At 47.2% G+C, this 15,444-nt stretch overlaps 1 protein-coding gene across 1 annotated transcript in view; it reads right to left on the minus strand.

The window, feature by feature from the left end:
- FRZB (frizzled related protein) overlaps window positions 1-15,121 on the minus strand; it is a 30,368-nt gene extending 15,247 nt beyond the window's left edge. Inside the window, exons 1-2 of the mRNA XM_026018408.2 lie at window positions 14,392-15,121; window positions 7,422-7,469 (exon numbers count right to left, since the gene is read on the minus strand). Of these exons, the coding sequence (XP_025874193.2) occupies window positions 7,422-7,469; window positions 14,392-14,872 (529 nt within the window). The 5' untranslated portion in view covers window positions 14,873-15,121. The remainder of the gene's footprint in view (window positions 1-7,421; window positions 7,470-14,391) is intronic.
- Window positions 15,122-15,444: the final 323 nt, after the last annotated feature.

Raw genomic sequence — 15,444 nt, forward strand, 5'->3', positions numbered from 1 at the left:
GGCATAGGCCACCCCAAGAGCGGGGAGCTGGGGCCGGCCTGGCAGGTGCAGGCAACCAGGAATCCAGCTCAGCAGCGGCCACTCAGCCACCCAGGGGAGCTTCTCTGAAGCACCCCTGAACCGGCAGGGAGAGGCCAGCGGAAACCTGGTGAGTGCCCACCTTACCCTGGGGACACTGCTGACGTCTCCCGGATGTGAATACGTATCAGAAGGAAACCGAGAGCCAGTACAGTCTGATTTTATATCTTTGGAAACCAACCAGTAAAGTAATTCGGTTATGCTTATGTCAATTAGCTCTTGTCGGAATTTGCCAGCGCTATCCCCGCCCCTACCCCCCACCCCCTCACCGCCCCCCCCAGAAACTTTGTGTTTTTCAAATATAGGAATTCATAAACCGGTCACCATCACAAAGTGGGGAACTGAGAGAATTCTTTCAATACAAAATAGATCTTTTCATTGCATCCCTGGAGCACCTGCCTTAATCTTCGGTGTTGATCTGACAGACCAAATGACTCAGTGGAATAAAACTAGAACTGTTTTTCCCCAAATTCCACGTTATGGAAACTAGAAGTGATGCACCCCTTAGTGGGACAGTGGGTTTACAAAGTAAAACATACTCACAGATTGGAAGCTGTTCAGTCATTAGCTCAAAAAAAAAAAGAAGGAAGGAAGGTAAGAAAAGAAAAAAATTATGAAGCTTCTAGGCAAAGAATAACTTAACTGGAATAAAAGAATTTCTTTTCCAAATTCCAGCAGAAACAGCTTAACACTTTTGTAAGTGGGGACATGTGAGTGACAGTGTTTTTGTATCTTCCTCATTCCTTGTTTCATCAACCTCGAATGCTCCATTTTTCCAAGCCATGAATTTCTGCGTGTGAATAATTTATATTTTCTTTGCAGAACATGTGAATATGCCAGTGCATTTTTTTTTACAAGCAGAATGAGCTTGGTTTTGCCTGTTAGTTGGTTTGTTTTCATGGTTCCCATTATACCAGGGAACAGGAAAACATTGGTAAAAGAGGAACAGTCAACCCTAAACCCAGGAAACTACGTTCATTCCAGGTAGTTTTACACACTGAACTATTTTCGTATATTATTTATAGTATTGTTGATGCCATCTTCTTCCATTTACACACTGAAGGGCTGTATTATTCTAACCATAACTTCTGGACAATTCGATAGCACACGCATGCAGTTGCCAAAAATGGTGACTTAGCCAACTGTACTATACAAATGAGCCTTGTGGTTTGTTTTGATCATATATAGAGTAGGGGTGATCATTAAAATAGAACCATCGCTGGACACCAATGATTTCCAGGTGATTTTATGACACTCCAAGAACATTCTCAACTGTATCAAGAAGGTAATGAAATCATTCTAAATAAATCATTTTCATTCACTTACGTTTTTCACAGATAAATGTTTGTAGGGCAACTCTGGCAGACATGGCCTCCGGTTGAACACCTGTCACTCTTAACAATATTCATTGGAAATCAACGGTGAAAACTGCTGCAGTCTAATGAAAACTGGTATTTCAAACTTATTTACAACTCCATAAAAGAAAAGTTCCACTTCCACATATAAGACACCTTACAAGGCAGAGGCACCTGAGTGCATTGACTCTGGATGTTGGCTCAGGTCACGATCTCAGGTCATTTCAATGGAATGATTCTTGTAGAGGATGAACAGGTAAATGAACAATTAAAGTGATTCTTTTCATATTAGTAGTTTGTTTAATTTAGATTAATAGTTTCAAGGTATGTGATTCTTAGAAAGAAAAAAATGGTATTTTTCCCCTCTTAGTTTCTGTTTTCCCTTGACTTTGGAGAGAAGTATGGAGTTAATGGTATTTAACAAGATCAGGAGAAAAGTCGAAATTCAAAGCTGATTTTTGATTAGTTACTACAAATAAAACCAGATTGACTACTTTCCACTGGGAAATCTTCTCATTCTTAGATCTTCCCTTAAGCCCTCCCACCACCAGCATCTTCTCCAGCCTCTACATGACCTAATTCCTCCTGCTTTTCTTCCATTAAATACTTTTATTTGGACAGGGATTCAACACATCGAAAGACAACTAAAGCTGGGTTTTTTGGGTTTCTTTCTTTCTTTTTTTTTGGAAGTGCAACCATTATTTGTTGTTTCTACTTTGAATGGCAGGTGCTGAGAACTCAAGGAGCTATGAAGAAGGAATGGATGTGTGGACTGTGGAGGCAAAGTCAGCAATGAAAGCAAATGTAGAAAGGAACTTCCCACTAATCTCAAGGCCGTAGAGGGGAAGATCTCTCTCTCTCTCTCTCTCTCTCTCTCTATCAATCAATCTTAAAGAAAAAAAGACACCTTACAAGGCAGGACACAGAGACCCAAATCAGTGCAAATTACTAGAGGAACGTGAAATGAAAAGGTATATAGTAATTAATTGTAGTTATAACATTCTTATAAGAGCAAATACAGCATAAATCATAGAAATAAAAACTAGAAACGACCTAAATATTCCAAGAACATTAGAATAACATGTGGCATATTCATATGATAAAATACTATACAGCAATGAAAATTCAGAAGAACTACTATACACAGGGTAATGAAGAGCAAAGGAAGGCACACCCTATATATATGTTCATAAAAGATCAAAATTAATAGATGCTATTGGAATTTCTGCTAGTAGTTACCCTTGGAGAAAAAGGATGGAAGCAGTGATTTGGAAGAGGTACAAGGAGGCTTCTGGAGTGCTGTCACGGTATGTGTCTTGATCTGTGTGATGGTTACACAAGAATGTTTACTTTGTGACAAGTCACTGAGCTACGTGCTTATGACATGTTTTTTGCATGTATGTCATACTTCATTTGAATGCTTATTTTAGGAAAGACAGAGTAACTAGATGCCACCATGTCTGTCCCCCTGAACACAGTTACAGAATACGTGAAGCAACTACTTAAGGACTCGGCTAGTAAATAGTAGCAGGAGATTGGGGAAGAAGACTAATACTATCAAAGTGGCAATAGGTTCATCAATTTTTCCCCCTCTGGTCTCCTCAGGCCTAGTTTCAACACAGCCCATAGCCTGTAAGCGGGCACCATGCAGCAGAGTCCTTCAGGAGAGGCCCTCTAGCTAAGAATCAAAAGCAGGTGGGACGCCTGGGGGGCTCAGCAGTTGAGTATCTGCCTTCGGCTCAGGTCCTGATCCCAGGGTCCTGAAATCGAGTCCCACATTGGGCTCCCTGCGAAAAATCTGCTTCTCCCTCTGCCAATGTCTCTGCCTCTCTCTCTCTGTCTCTCATGAATAAATAAATAAAATCTAAAAAAAAAAAAAGAATCAAAAGTAGGAAAAGCGTCTTCTAACACCCCATTCTCTTGTATTCCAGCCCTCAAGCAATCCTGGGGCAGTGCTGACAACAGCTGCACCAAGGGAAGCCCTCAGAATCCTAAACTGCTGAGGTTGGAGAACCTTCTCTTCTGATTAGATATGTAGTATCAAGAGATTGGGGCAAAAAAAAAATGAGATTGGGGCAAAGTTCCATTGCTTTGTCCTCCCACCATCTGGCCTCAGATGCAGTCAGTCACAGAGTGGGATAAGTAAAGCTCCAGCTTTCCAGCCAAAGGACCAAAAAGAAGAGCCCCCAAGGAACTGAAAAGTACTGAGAAGACCACAGAGAGGGAAGAACTTAGAAATAAAAAATCCATAAAATTGTTTATGAACTGGTAGGCTCACCCCTGGGTATATATGAATCTGACACAAAACAGTATACTATAGACTTTGAAAACTAAACCATGTGGTAGGTCACTGCCCTGATCTCACACTGGCCACTGGGCAGGATACACATGGGATGGACCTGAAAGGCATTGCAAAGACTGAGAATGGAACTGGTACTGAAATCACAATTCACAGAAGACAAGTCAGAATTTGCTGTTTTAACCCAGCAAGATCAACTCCTGCTAAAACAAAAATATCAACATTCTTCATAGAACTTTAAATAAGACTCAAATTTCTTAGAACATAATAATCAAAATGACCAGGATGCAATAAATTACTCTGCATATGAAGAATTGGAAAAATCTCAGAATGTATGGGGAAAAGAAATCAGATGACACAAATGTTAAAGTTATGCAACAATAATTTCAAGGTAGCTTTTATAAAATTCTCCAAAAAGTAATAGTGAAAACTCTTGAAATGAATGGAAAGATAGAAAGTCTCAACAAAGAAATACAAGATACAAGGAAGAACCAAGTGGAAATTTTGAATGTTGAAAACTCCAATAACTGAAATTAAAAATTCACTGGATGGGCTCAAGCAGAACAGACATGATCAAGGAAAGAGTCAATGAACTTGAAAACAGACCAAGAGAAATTATCTAATCTGAACAAACAGAAAAGGTTGGGGAGGGAAATGAACAGAGCCTCTGAGACTTGTGGGACAACATCAAAAGCTCTACCATTCACATCATCATAGACTTGGAAATAGAAGAGAATGTGCTATAAAAATACGTATTTCAAGAAATGGTTGCCGAAAGCTTCCCAAATTTGACAAATGCTAAAACTTACAGATTCAAAAAACACAGTTAACCCTAAACAGGATAATCCCAATAGAAACCAAATGTCCAGACATAGCACAACCCAACTGCTAAAAACTAAAGACCAAGAAAAAGTCTTGAAAGCAACCGGAGAAAACTGATGCATTATATACAGGGAACAAAGATTCGAGTGACTACCAATTTCCCATGAGAAACACTGAGGACAGAAGTAAGTGGAATAACTTTTTAAAGCACTGGATGAACTAGCCAACCCAGAAGTCTATGTCCAGTGAAAAATGTCCTTCAGGAATGAAGGTGAAAGACACTTTCAGAGAAAGGAAAACTAAGAGAATTATTGCCACCAGAACTGCTCTAAAAGAAGTGTTAAAGGATGCTCCTCAGGCAGAAGGAATACTGGAAAATGGGGAAAACAACAGAAATTAAAAACATCTGGGTAAACACAGTAAGCTATTCTCCTATTGAGTTGCTTAAAACATTTTTAAAGTCAGGGCACCCGGCTGACTCTGCCAGGTAAGCATCCGACTCTTGGTTTTGCTCAGGTCACGATCTCAGGGTCATGAAATCAAGCCATGCAATGGGCTCCATGCTCAACTCGGAGTCTGCGTGAGATTCGGTCTCTCCCTCTCCCTCTGCCCCTCCCGCTCCCACCTTCTCTCTCTCTCTCTCTCTCTCTCTCTCTCTCTCTCTCTCTCTCAAAATAAATAAATAAATCTTTTTAAAAAACATTTTTAATGTCTGGAAAAAATACAACTATATATACTCTCATGATATATATACACACCTTGTGAATATATATATAACACAAAGATATATGTGTGCGTGTGTGTGAAAGACATTCACCTAATCCAAAATAAATTAGGAAATACAAAACAGGAATGAAAAGATAAGGAACAAACAGAAAACAAATAATAAAATGGTAGATCTAAATACAAATATATCAATAATCACATTGATGTAAATGGTCTCAACACATTGATCAAAAGATAACGATTGGTAAAAAAAAAAAAAAAGATAACGATTGGTAAAATGGACAAAGAAATCAAAACCTACCAAAAAATGATCCAATTATTCCAGGTCTACAAGAAATTTACTTGAAACATAATAATACAGGTATGTTAAAATAAAAATATAAAGACATAAGACATACTTTGCAAACGCTGATCAAAAGAAGATTGAAGTAGCTATATAAATACCAAGGAATAAGACTTTAGAGCAGAGGAAATTACAGAGATAAAGAGGGACATTACATGACAAAGGGTCGATTCCCTAATTAGACATAAAAATACTAACTGTGAATGCACCAAACAACAGAGTTTCAGAATACATGAACCAAAACTGACAGCCCTGAAAAGAAAATAGAAAAGACTACAATATTAGGAGACTTAAACATTCATCTCAAAATGATCAATAGACCTCGTACACAGAAAATGGGCAACAATATAAAAGTACCAAACAACAGTATTAACTAATCTAATTGACATTATAGAACATTCCAGCCAACAACTGCAGAATATATGTATTCTTTTCCTGAAGGCAAATAAATCATATCCTGGGTCATAAAATAAACCTTAACAAATTTAAAAGAATCAAGATTATACAAAGTATGTTCTCTAGGGTAATTTGAATAAAATATAAGAACATAAAGCAAAGAGAAAAATCTCCAAACAGCAGCAAATTTAATAGTACAATCCTCAGTAATTCAAGAGCCAAAAACGTAATCTCAAGGGAAATTATAAATTATTTTAAGATGAAGAAAAATGAAAATAAAACCTATCAAACCTTGTGAGAAGCAAATAAAGCCATCTTTAGATGGATACTTATAGCATTAAATTACTATAGTAGAAAAGAAGAAAAGTCTCAATTCATAATCTAAACTTCTGTAAGGGGGAAAAAAATCCTACACAAGCAGAGGAAAGAAGTACTGATGAGCGGAAACCAAAAAAATTGAAAACAGAGAAAATCGATGAAACAAAAAATGGTTCTTTATAGCCAGGATACGGCACTACCTTGAGGGGTGTGAACTAGCACTCCACAGCTATCAAAATAGCTAAGATTTAAAAAATAAAAACCTGAAAATACTACACGCCAGACGATGCACAACAACTCGAACTCTGAGACATCCCAAGTGTAAAACAGAACAGCCATTTTAGAAACAGTTTCACCGTTTTTTACAAAATGAAGCACACCCTGACCATATAGCCCCAGTAATTCTATTCCTACTTACCCTAGAGAAATGAACACTCAGGTTTATTCGAACACCTTTATGCCAATGCTTATAGTGGATCTACCCATGACTGACCAAAACTAGACACAGCCCGATAATCCTCCAAGGCCTGAACGGCTAAACAAACGGTAGTGGACTCAAGCAATGGAATCTTTAGCAATTACAACGAGTCCATAGTGCCACATGCAGCACCAACTTGGATGAAGCTCAAAGGCATTATGACAAGTGAAATAAGCCAATCTCAAAAGGTTACAGACCCTACCATTCCATGCATAAGATCGTCTCAAAAAGACAAAGCTAGAGCGGAGGAGGGATCAGTGACCACCAGCGGTTAAGCGGGGCAGAAGCTTGTAATGATGAAGAGACACCATGAGCAAGTTTCTTCTGAGGGGATACGATAGTTCTCTATCTTTACTGTGGTGGCTGTTACGCACATCTACTCCTGCATTAAAACCCACAGAACTCACCAAATCCACACAATTTTTGATGACCAAGAGAAAACATCAATGTTAGTAAATGCTAATGTTTTAAATAAAATATGAGTGATTTTTTTAAGTTTACTTTTAACATGTAGGGCACAAATGTACCCAAATGAGACTTGAGTAGATAGTTCACGAAGGCTCAGGTGAACACAAACGAAAAGTAGGAAGGTACTGGTATACTCACCACTGCTGGTCCCTCTACAGTTTCCGTTACTAGAATCCATAGGAAAATCTGAAAGGTGATAGAATAAGCAATTATCATTTATTCATTATTATTTCGAGAATTCCCGTGTAAAAGTCTAATTCAGTCATGAGTTTAATTTGGGTAAAAAACCGAGGTGCCTCAAGGAAGTCGATTCTTATCAGTGACATGAGCTTGGTTCTGTTACTTACAGGTCAAGTAAGGACAACCGTCGGTTCTTTTGTGTGATGAAAGGATGACACACTCTCTGGAATCCTCACCGACTACGCATAAAATTTCAGGATTTAAGAAGTTTTGGGGTCTCACGAAATTTCTGACACGATGAAGTCCACGCACATATTAAGTCCTCAGCCAACACCCAAAAGCAGCAAACGCATCTCTTCAACAAATAGGCGCCTCATGCGTTCCTAGCATGGACTTAGATTCTTAGGGCCTAAGGAAAATACCCAGAACGCATTCTCATGCCCTTTGTTGCCTGTAAACTAAACCGTCCCTCAGCAGAAAGGAAGCACATCATGCTGGGACCGCTCAAGCCAGCGCGATTAACGGACGTGGCAACGATGACTAAGAGTATAAAGCTCTTCTGTGTTCCAGCTAAGAAAGCAGCCTCCGGTGACTGAGGCCTCGGCAAGACACCATGCTGAGACCTGCTGCCCCTAGCAATATAGTATTTTGTTTTATTTAATTTTAATTTTATTTTATTTTATTTAAAGTCAATTAATTAACATACAATGTATTTCTTGGGCCAGAGGTAGAGTTCAGTGATTCCCCTAGTTATAGATTCTTATGGACACTTCAACTCCGTACTCCTACGCAAGCTTTAATTTTGCATTAACGCTTCATGTTATAGGAGTTATCACTGATCCTAACAGGAAATACCATCCTTTCTCTGTCCTTTTTCTTCATAGGATGTATCATGATTAAAAAGGAGTGGTTAAAAACCATTTTAGGACAACAGCACTCAAAATTACAATTAGTGAATTATTCTCTCAGGCTTGGTAATCATCATCTGGTTTGTTTGTTTGTTTGTTTGTTTTCAATTTTTAAAGAAATTCCTTAGCTGTTATTCTTCTGGTATTTAAAAAGCTATATACAAGGAAAGACAGTAACCACCAGGCAACACATACTTGATTCTAAAACGTGAGGTTCAACTCAGTCATATACTATTAATTTAATGACTTTCATTCTATTCAAAGACTTTCTTCATGATAAATGAAGTGTTAGAGTAACATGCCAATGGTTTTATTCCTGAAAAAGTCCAATAATCATGGTAACACACATACGATCTATACAAAAATGATCTCTCTGCGGGCGTCTGGGTGGCTCAGTCGGTTAAGCGTCCGTCTCTTGATTTCGGCTCAGGTGATGATTTCAGGGTCCTGGGATCCAGCCCTACCTCCGGGCTCCACACTCGGCTAGGAGTCTGCTGGAGATTCTCTCCCCCCCTTTGCCCCTGCCCTGCTTGTACATGTGCACACGTGCACTCTCTCTCTCAAATAAATCTTTTTTTAAAAAATGAGCTCTCTGTAAGTGAAGAAATTATATTAATCCACATGTAAAATAACTGTTAAGTCCTGAAATGTTGAAATAAAAATGAAAAATAAATCTCTTCTCCCGGGGGAAAGAAAACTCTTGATATAGCTGAACCTAGGAAAATGGTTTTCTTCTCTCATTCTTAGTCACAGGAAGATATTTCTGTTTATAAAAGCGTTTAGGTATACGTTGTTAGAATTTTAAGAGAAAAAAAAAGTTATCTGATCATAAATCATCCAAAAAAAGTTGTTTTCAGAAAGTTGAACTTAGGCATTCCGACAAAGTCGTCTTAAGTGAAGATTATTCGTAGGCATTATTGGGTTTTATGCCCCAAGGATTTCTAGGAGGAGTCACAGAAGTTTCCAGAATAGTCCCAAAGCTGCTGGGGAAGGTCGGGGAGCGGGGGCAGGTTCCAAATAGAAAGTATCATGTGTGACAAGTATGGACAGAGATTGCGGCTGTGACCAAGGGCCCCCAAGCCCTGCAGCGAGGCCAATGCAGAGGGGAGCTGCAGCCAGAGAGGCGGGGGAGAGGCCCGTGCAGGCCGGGCCAGGCACCGCCGATGTCAGCAGCACACCCTCTGCACAGAGGGCACCGGGCTGTGGGCAGCAAGCCGTGACTGCCCCGGACCCATGACCCGGGGACCCACTGGAGGCCCAAGCTGAACGAGCCGCAGTGGAGAAGGAAGGAAACTGGATTCAGAGCAGGTTCAGGGACACTTGAACGCGGGGGTACAACCGGGAGCTGCCGTTGGCTCGGGACCTGACCTCCCCCTGCTCCTGCTCCTTCTCCCAAAGAAATAAATAAAATCTTAAATAACATAAAAGGGGGAGGTGCTAGAATCAGGGGGCTCTGGGGCCTGGAGTCAACACAGGGGGAAGCATCGGCCGACGCGGGGAAGGAGACGAGAGTTCACTCCAAGGCGCTGCCCCTGAGGTCTGGGGGTCGGATGGGGGCCTGGGACCTACTCGGTCCTCCCCAAGGGGCAGCACATACCTGTCGTGTCCTGGAACCCCTGCCCGCGGCCGCCTCGGAGCTCTCAGGCTACGTGTACCGGGGCTTCAAGCAACAATGCCCAGAACCTGATCCTTTAACTGCAGCCTGAGAGCCAGCGACAGATTCTTCGTCTTAAGTTACATTACGAGTCCCTTCCTTCTTCAGGAGACACGCACGGCGGAGGGTGGCGGAGGGTGGCCTCTGCTGGACCGCCTGTCCCCGGAGCTGGCCTTGCTCTCCTTCCCACGGGCGGCGCAGCCAGCAGGCGGTCACAGGGCCAGGCCGCCCCCCAACAGCAGGGGGACGGGGTGCCGCTGCCCTGCCTATTGCTGCAGCTGATCCCGCTCCTGCCAGGACGCTGGTGGCCCAGCGGGCTGCTGCCGCTAACTCCCACGCCGTCCTGCTGTGCCATTTACGGGTGCTTCCCGGGCGAGGCGCCTCCGTCCTCCTCTGTCCTCCTCTTGCCAACGTCGCTCTCCACCGACTGGCTCAGGGCCTCAGGGCCACGCGAAGCCGGAGTTCGGGCGAAGGGCCTCCCGCTCTAAACCCGCGAAACCGCGCACATGAGACCAGTTCTGGACTAGTCACGTCCGTGTGTCCGTCCTTCTACTCACCTACTCGAAGGGGAAAGGCCCAGCACAGCTTAGTTTTGCTACTTATCCCAACAACTACTTGGAAATTTGGCAGGAATGAGATAAACAGGGACACCTGGGTGGCTCAGTGGTTGAGCGTCTGCCTTCAGCTCAGGTTGTGACCCCAGAGTCCCAGGATCGAGTCCCGCATCGGGCTCCCTGCATGGAGCCTGCTTCTCCCTCTGCCTGTGTCTCTGCCTCTCTCTCTCTCTGGGTCTCTCATGAATAAATAAATAAAATCTTTTTTTAAAAAAAAAAGTAATGAGATTAAAAAATGAATTCTTAAAATAAGGCTTGGGGCCTACACAAAATTCTATGCCCACCACGCAGGTCAGCCTCGGCCCTCGGAGACCCGCGTCCCCGGGCCACCAGAGCGCCCCGCAGTGTCTCCCTGAGGAGGGACCACAGAACCGTGCTCTCTCCCGAGTCCGAAGTCTCCCCTTGTCCTTCCCATTCCATTCTCCGGCCATCGCACTAGGTCATTCTGCCTTCTTGGTATTTGGCCCCTCAAATATCTGTAGACCGGGGCGAAGGAAAGGCGGCCTGTTCCGGGAGCGCGGACGAGTGACCCCACGGCGGCCCAGCAGGCAGGACGGGCCCGAGGACTGTGTCGAGCAAGGGCCGGGGTGACGGGCTGACAGCGGCCCGGAAACCGGCGCTGCCCGAGCCCGGGGCCGGGAGCAGCGGCCGCTCATGTCAGACTACGCGTGTTCTTGGATCCTTGCTCTCTGCGCTTCCCAGACACGCCGTTTGTCACCAGCAGACGCCCATCAAGCTCATTCTCTCCTCCTTCCTGCTGCTCCCCAAGGGACTCGATCCGGTGCCTGAGATCCGGGTCAATCGCGCAAAATGAAACCTGAAGCTCATGGGTTCAGCAGGAAGATCCGCTTTCCCACTGGGCCCGGGCGTGAAGCTTGCGTTCCAGAGCCCAAGTGACAAAAGCTCCAGGCTGCATCCGCACTGGCCAGGGGACCATTTCAAAAAAGAAAAACCTCATTTTGGGATCCCTGTGTGGCTCAGCGGTTTAGCACCTGCCTTCGGCCCATAGCATGATCCTGGAGACCCGGGATCAAGTCCCGCATTGGGAGCCTGCTTCTCCCTCTGCCTGTGTCTCTGCCTCTCTCTGTGTGTCTCTCATGAATAAATAAATAAAATCTTAAAAAAAAAAAATCTCATCTTGATGGAAGGACGGTAATCAGGGCAAAACAGCAAAGCAGCAGCACAATCTGTCAGGGCCTGCGCCCCAGGGACCAGGCTGCTTCATCTCATCTCCCAGGCCCCGCACACGTCCGAAGACTTTAGCTCACACAGGTTACAGAAGTTCCCCAAAATAACACCTGAGAGGGGTCCAGACTGAGCACCTGGTCCGCGGGCTCCGAGCCCACGCCCTGCTCGCCCCCCCATCCTCGAGAGGGGACCAGGGGTCTGAACGGAGGACGTGAATCCTAGGATGCAGCAGCCGCAGGAAGCCCCAACCCCGTGATAAATATACAATGTGGACAGAGAACAAATTCCATGTAAATTTGTCCATAATAGTCAGGATGTGAGCTTTCTTTTCTTTTTCTTTTTTAAATGTACCCTGGCCCTTAGTATTTCGAAAGCAAAGAGTAGTTTGAAGCACTGCTCCGTTTCTGTAAGACTTTGCTTTGTAAATGGGCCTAGGCTGGTTTGTGGGATCATACTGTGCTAGGAAGGAACAGATCCCTGAACGCTAGGATTTGAAAGTCCTCTTGGCATTGAAGGAATGCGAAGGGTGGCCCCTTTTATTCAGGGAGACCTCATTTTCGTATTCGGAGGCCGGATTCTAATCCTAAAACATAAGCAATTCTGTTTATACCTAAAGGAAGGCGGGGGAAGTGCTTCGGGAACTATCATATCCCGCTGAACCAAAGAGTATATTGCGTCGTAAATTAAACCGGCCACATATGGTAGTGACTAAGTAACTCCAGGTGCCTGACAGTTTGACCCAGGACAGGGAATGCAATTTTTAGCAAGCTGGCCTCGGAAGCCAGGAGACCCTTCGGGTTGGAATCCAGCTCTCCACTCCCCTCCCCACCCCTCCAGCCACCAGGCTCTCTGGTTCACACTGAAGGTTGTGGTAAAAAAAGGGAGACGGTCATAAAAATATGGTTCCAACTGCCACCTAAGCCTACTTATTTTTCTAGCAAGGATGCTGTCAACAAAGCGGATATTATGGCATTTTAAAGCAGCTCAGAAACCAGGTCCCACATACTGACAAATTGTTTCCATGCATGGCCTATTTGAGGGCTTCAATGAGGCAATTGTTCTGCATCTGGTCCCCAATGATAGGTAATTCGGGGACACTTAAGGAAACTGCTTCCCAACCATATTGACCATGGCTTTTGAGAGCTGTTAACCTTGCCAAACCTCGCTCGTCTCAGGTCCAGGTCCGTCTCCAAGAGAGGTTTCAGAACAAGTCTTTTCCTTTAAGGGGAGGAAAGCTATTCAGAGGGAACCATCGCCGCCCCATTCCTAGTCGCTGGCCCGAGCGAGCGAAGCGCCTGCATCTAACTGATTCTAAGTGCCTGGCAAAGCAGGGCAGCGGCTGAGCAAGCTCTTCCAGAATCTGCACAGCCTGTGACTTTACTGAGTACAAAGGCTCAAGAGTGTCCCTTTAGCCCAGAGAAATACATTCCTCCCCGCTTAGAGCACACAGCCCCGTCCTGGGCTCTTGATTAAAAGCAGCAAGACAACAGGTATTTAGAAGCCCGACTCACTGAGCGAGGCAATGACGGAAAAGCTTCTGGAATCTTTCTGTTCCTGGGTTTGCAGTACTTTTCGCCTCTTTGCTCACTGTACGTTGAGCGGGTCAGCGTGCACAGAAAGCAGTTTTTCCCCATCAATTCTCTGACAGCCAAGAACCATCCCTTAGAAATGGACTAAGGGTGTGAGCACAGGCTGAGCAACTTGAGAAGCAGATGAAGTGGGGGGGGGGGGGATGCCCAGGAAATGGACAGAGGAGGCAATCGGGTCATCACATCTAATAAGAGAGTTCCTCCCCGGACAGGATGAAAGAAGAGCAACCACCAACCATAAATATATCCATGTACGAAATTATATGAGGGGTGCAAGTTGAGTTGAGGGGTCCTACGCGGGAGGGGTACGGAGTGAGAATTCAATGAACCATCAGGAGCTGGGTTTCGCTGGGGTCTTCAAAGGCACGACTGTCATAATGAGACCAGTTGTGAGAAAACCACCTGTGACTGATTCCATTAACCACCGGAGAGCAGGCAAGCTCTTGGGGGGCAGTGGAACACCCGGAGGGACACCGGGGTGATGCACATGCAGAACAAAGGGCATGAGATGAGGTGCTCCGGACGGGTCTGCAGAGCACAACAGCAGGCTGGGGAGCTTGGGGGGCGATTAAAATGCCCTTGCACGGGTGAACGGTGCCGGCCGCCTTGGGGATAACCCCTTTCACCCCTGTGCCCCCCATAACAGGGCTGCAGGCTGTGGCATGTGGAGGGGGCCCAGCAGCTTCCCAGCCACCCGGGGCTGGAATGAGGGCGGATTTAGGGTGAAGGTAATTGCTCACACTGGACTGCGAGCAAACACATGCCACTGACATCGAGGCTGGGGCAAGGTCCCTGGAACCATCCAGGCTTTCCTAGTGGCTAGAAGGGGGGGGGGGCGCAGTCTGAGCCTGGAGCTGCAGACCCTGCAGCCGCGGGGGGCGGGGGGCGGGGGGCGGGGGCGCACGCGGTGGCCCCAGGAGCCACCCATGGGGGGCGACCCCCGCGCTGGGGCCCGGGGGGGGGGGGGTGGCTCACCCGCTCCGTCCGCGGTGACGATGGCCTCGGGCGAGATGCACACGCCGCGGTCGTACACGGGCAGCTCGTCGCAGGCCAGGCTCTCGGGCCAGGCGTGGCGGTACTTGACCAGGACGGGCTCGCAGCCCTGCCGGGCGCGCTCGCACACGGACTTGCAGGGCTTGATGGGCTCGTGCTGGAAGTCGATGGTGCAGATGGGCGCGTACATGGCGCAGAGGAAGAAGAGCAGGTCGGGGCTGCAGCGCGTGCCCAGCAGCCCCTCGAACTGCTCGATGGCCAGGATGGCGTTGGCCTGGGTGCTGTGGTGCAGGTGGTTGGGCATCTTGGTCATGTTCCAGGGCAGGGCCTGGCACAGCGGGATGCGCACCGGCTCGCACGCCGCAGCCCGCGCCCCCGGCGCCCAGAGCAGGCTCGGCGCGGCCAGGGCGAGCAGGCCGGAGCGCAGCAGCAGCAGCAGCTCCCCGGGGCCGCCGCGCGCCATGTCCCCGCCCGCCCCCGGCCCCCGCCCGCCCCGCTCCTCCCGCCGCGCCGCCCGCCCCGACGGCGCCCCGGCCCCGCGCCCCGACCCCGCGCCCCGAGGGCTGCGCCGCTGCTCGGCCGGGACCCCTGGGACCCTCCGCGGGGGCGGCGTGGGCCGAGCGGGGTCCGGGCCCGGAGGAGACCGCAGGCGAGACCCGACTCCGCGTCCCCGGATCCGGCCGAGGAGCCACCCGGGGCCGGAGCTCCCCCGCGGGCCGGGCCGGGGCGGGGCGGGGCGGGGCTCCACGTGGGGGGCGGGGCGGGCGGGGCGGGGTCCCGGGGCCCGCAGGCGGGGGGGGGGCGCCCGCAGGAGCCGGAGCAGCCGGAGCCGGGAGCTCCCACCGCCACCCCCACCCGCCCAGCCCCCGAGCCCGCCCCGCCGCCTCCGCAGGCCCAGCCCCGAGACCCCCGCGGGCCCAGCCCCCACCCCGCCCCCCCGTGCACTCCCAGCCCTCACCCCCACCCCGTGCACTCTCAGCCCCCAGCACACCCCCCGTGCACTCCCAGCCCTCACCCCCACCCCGTGCACTCTCA

This window comes from Vulpes vulpes, chromosome 3 (genome assembly GCF_048418805.1).
Source record: "Vulpes vulpes isolate BD-2025 chromosome 3, VulVul3, whole genome shotgun sequence".
Lineage (NCBI taxonomy): Eukaryota > Metazoa > Chordata > Mammalia > Carnivora > Canidae > Vulpes > Vulpes vulpes.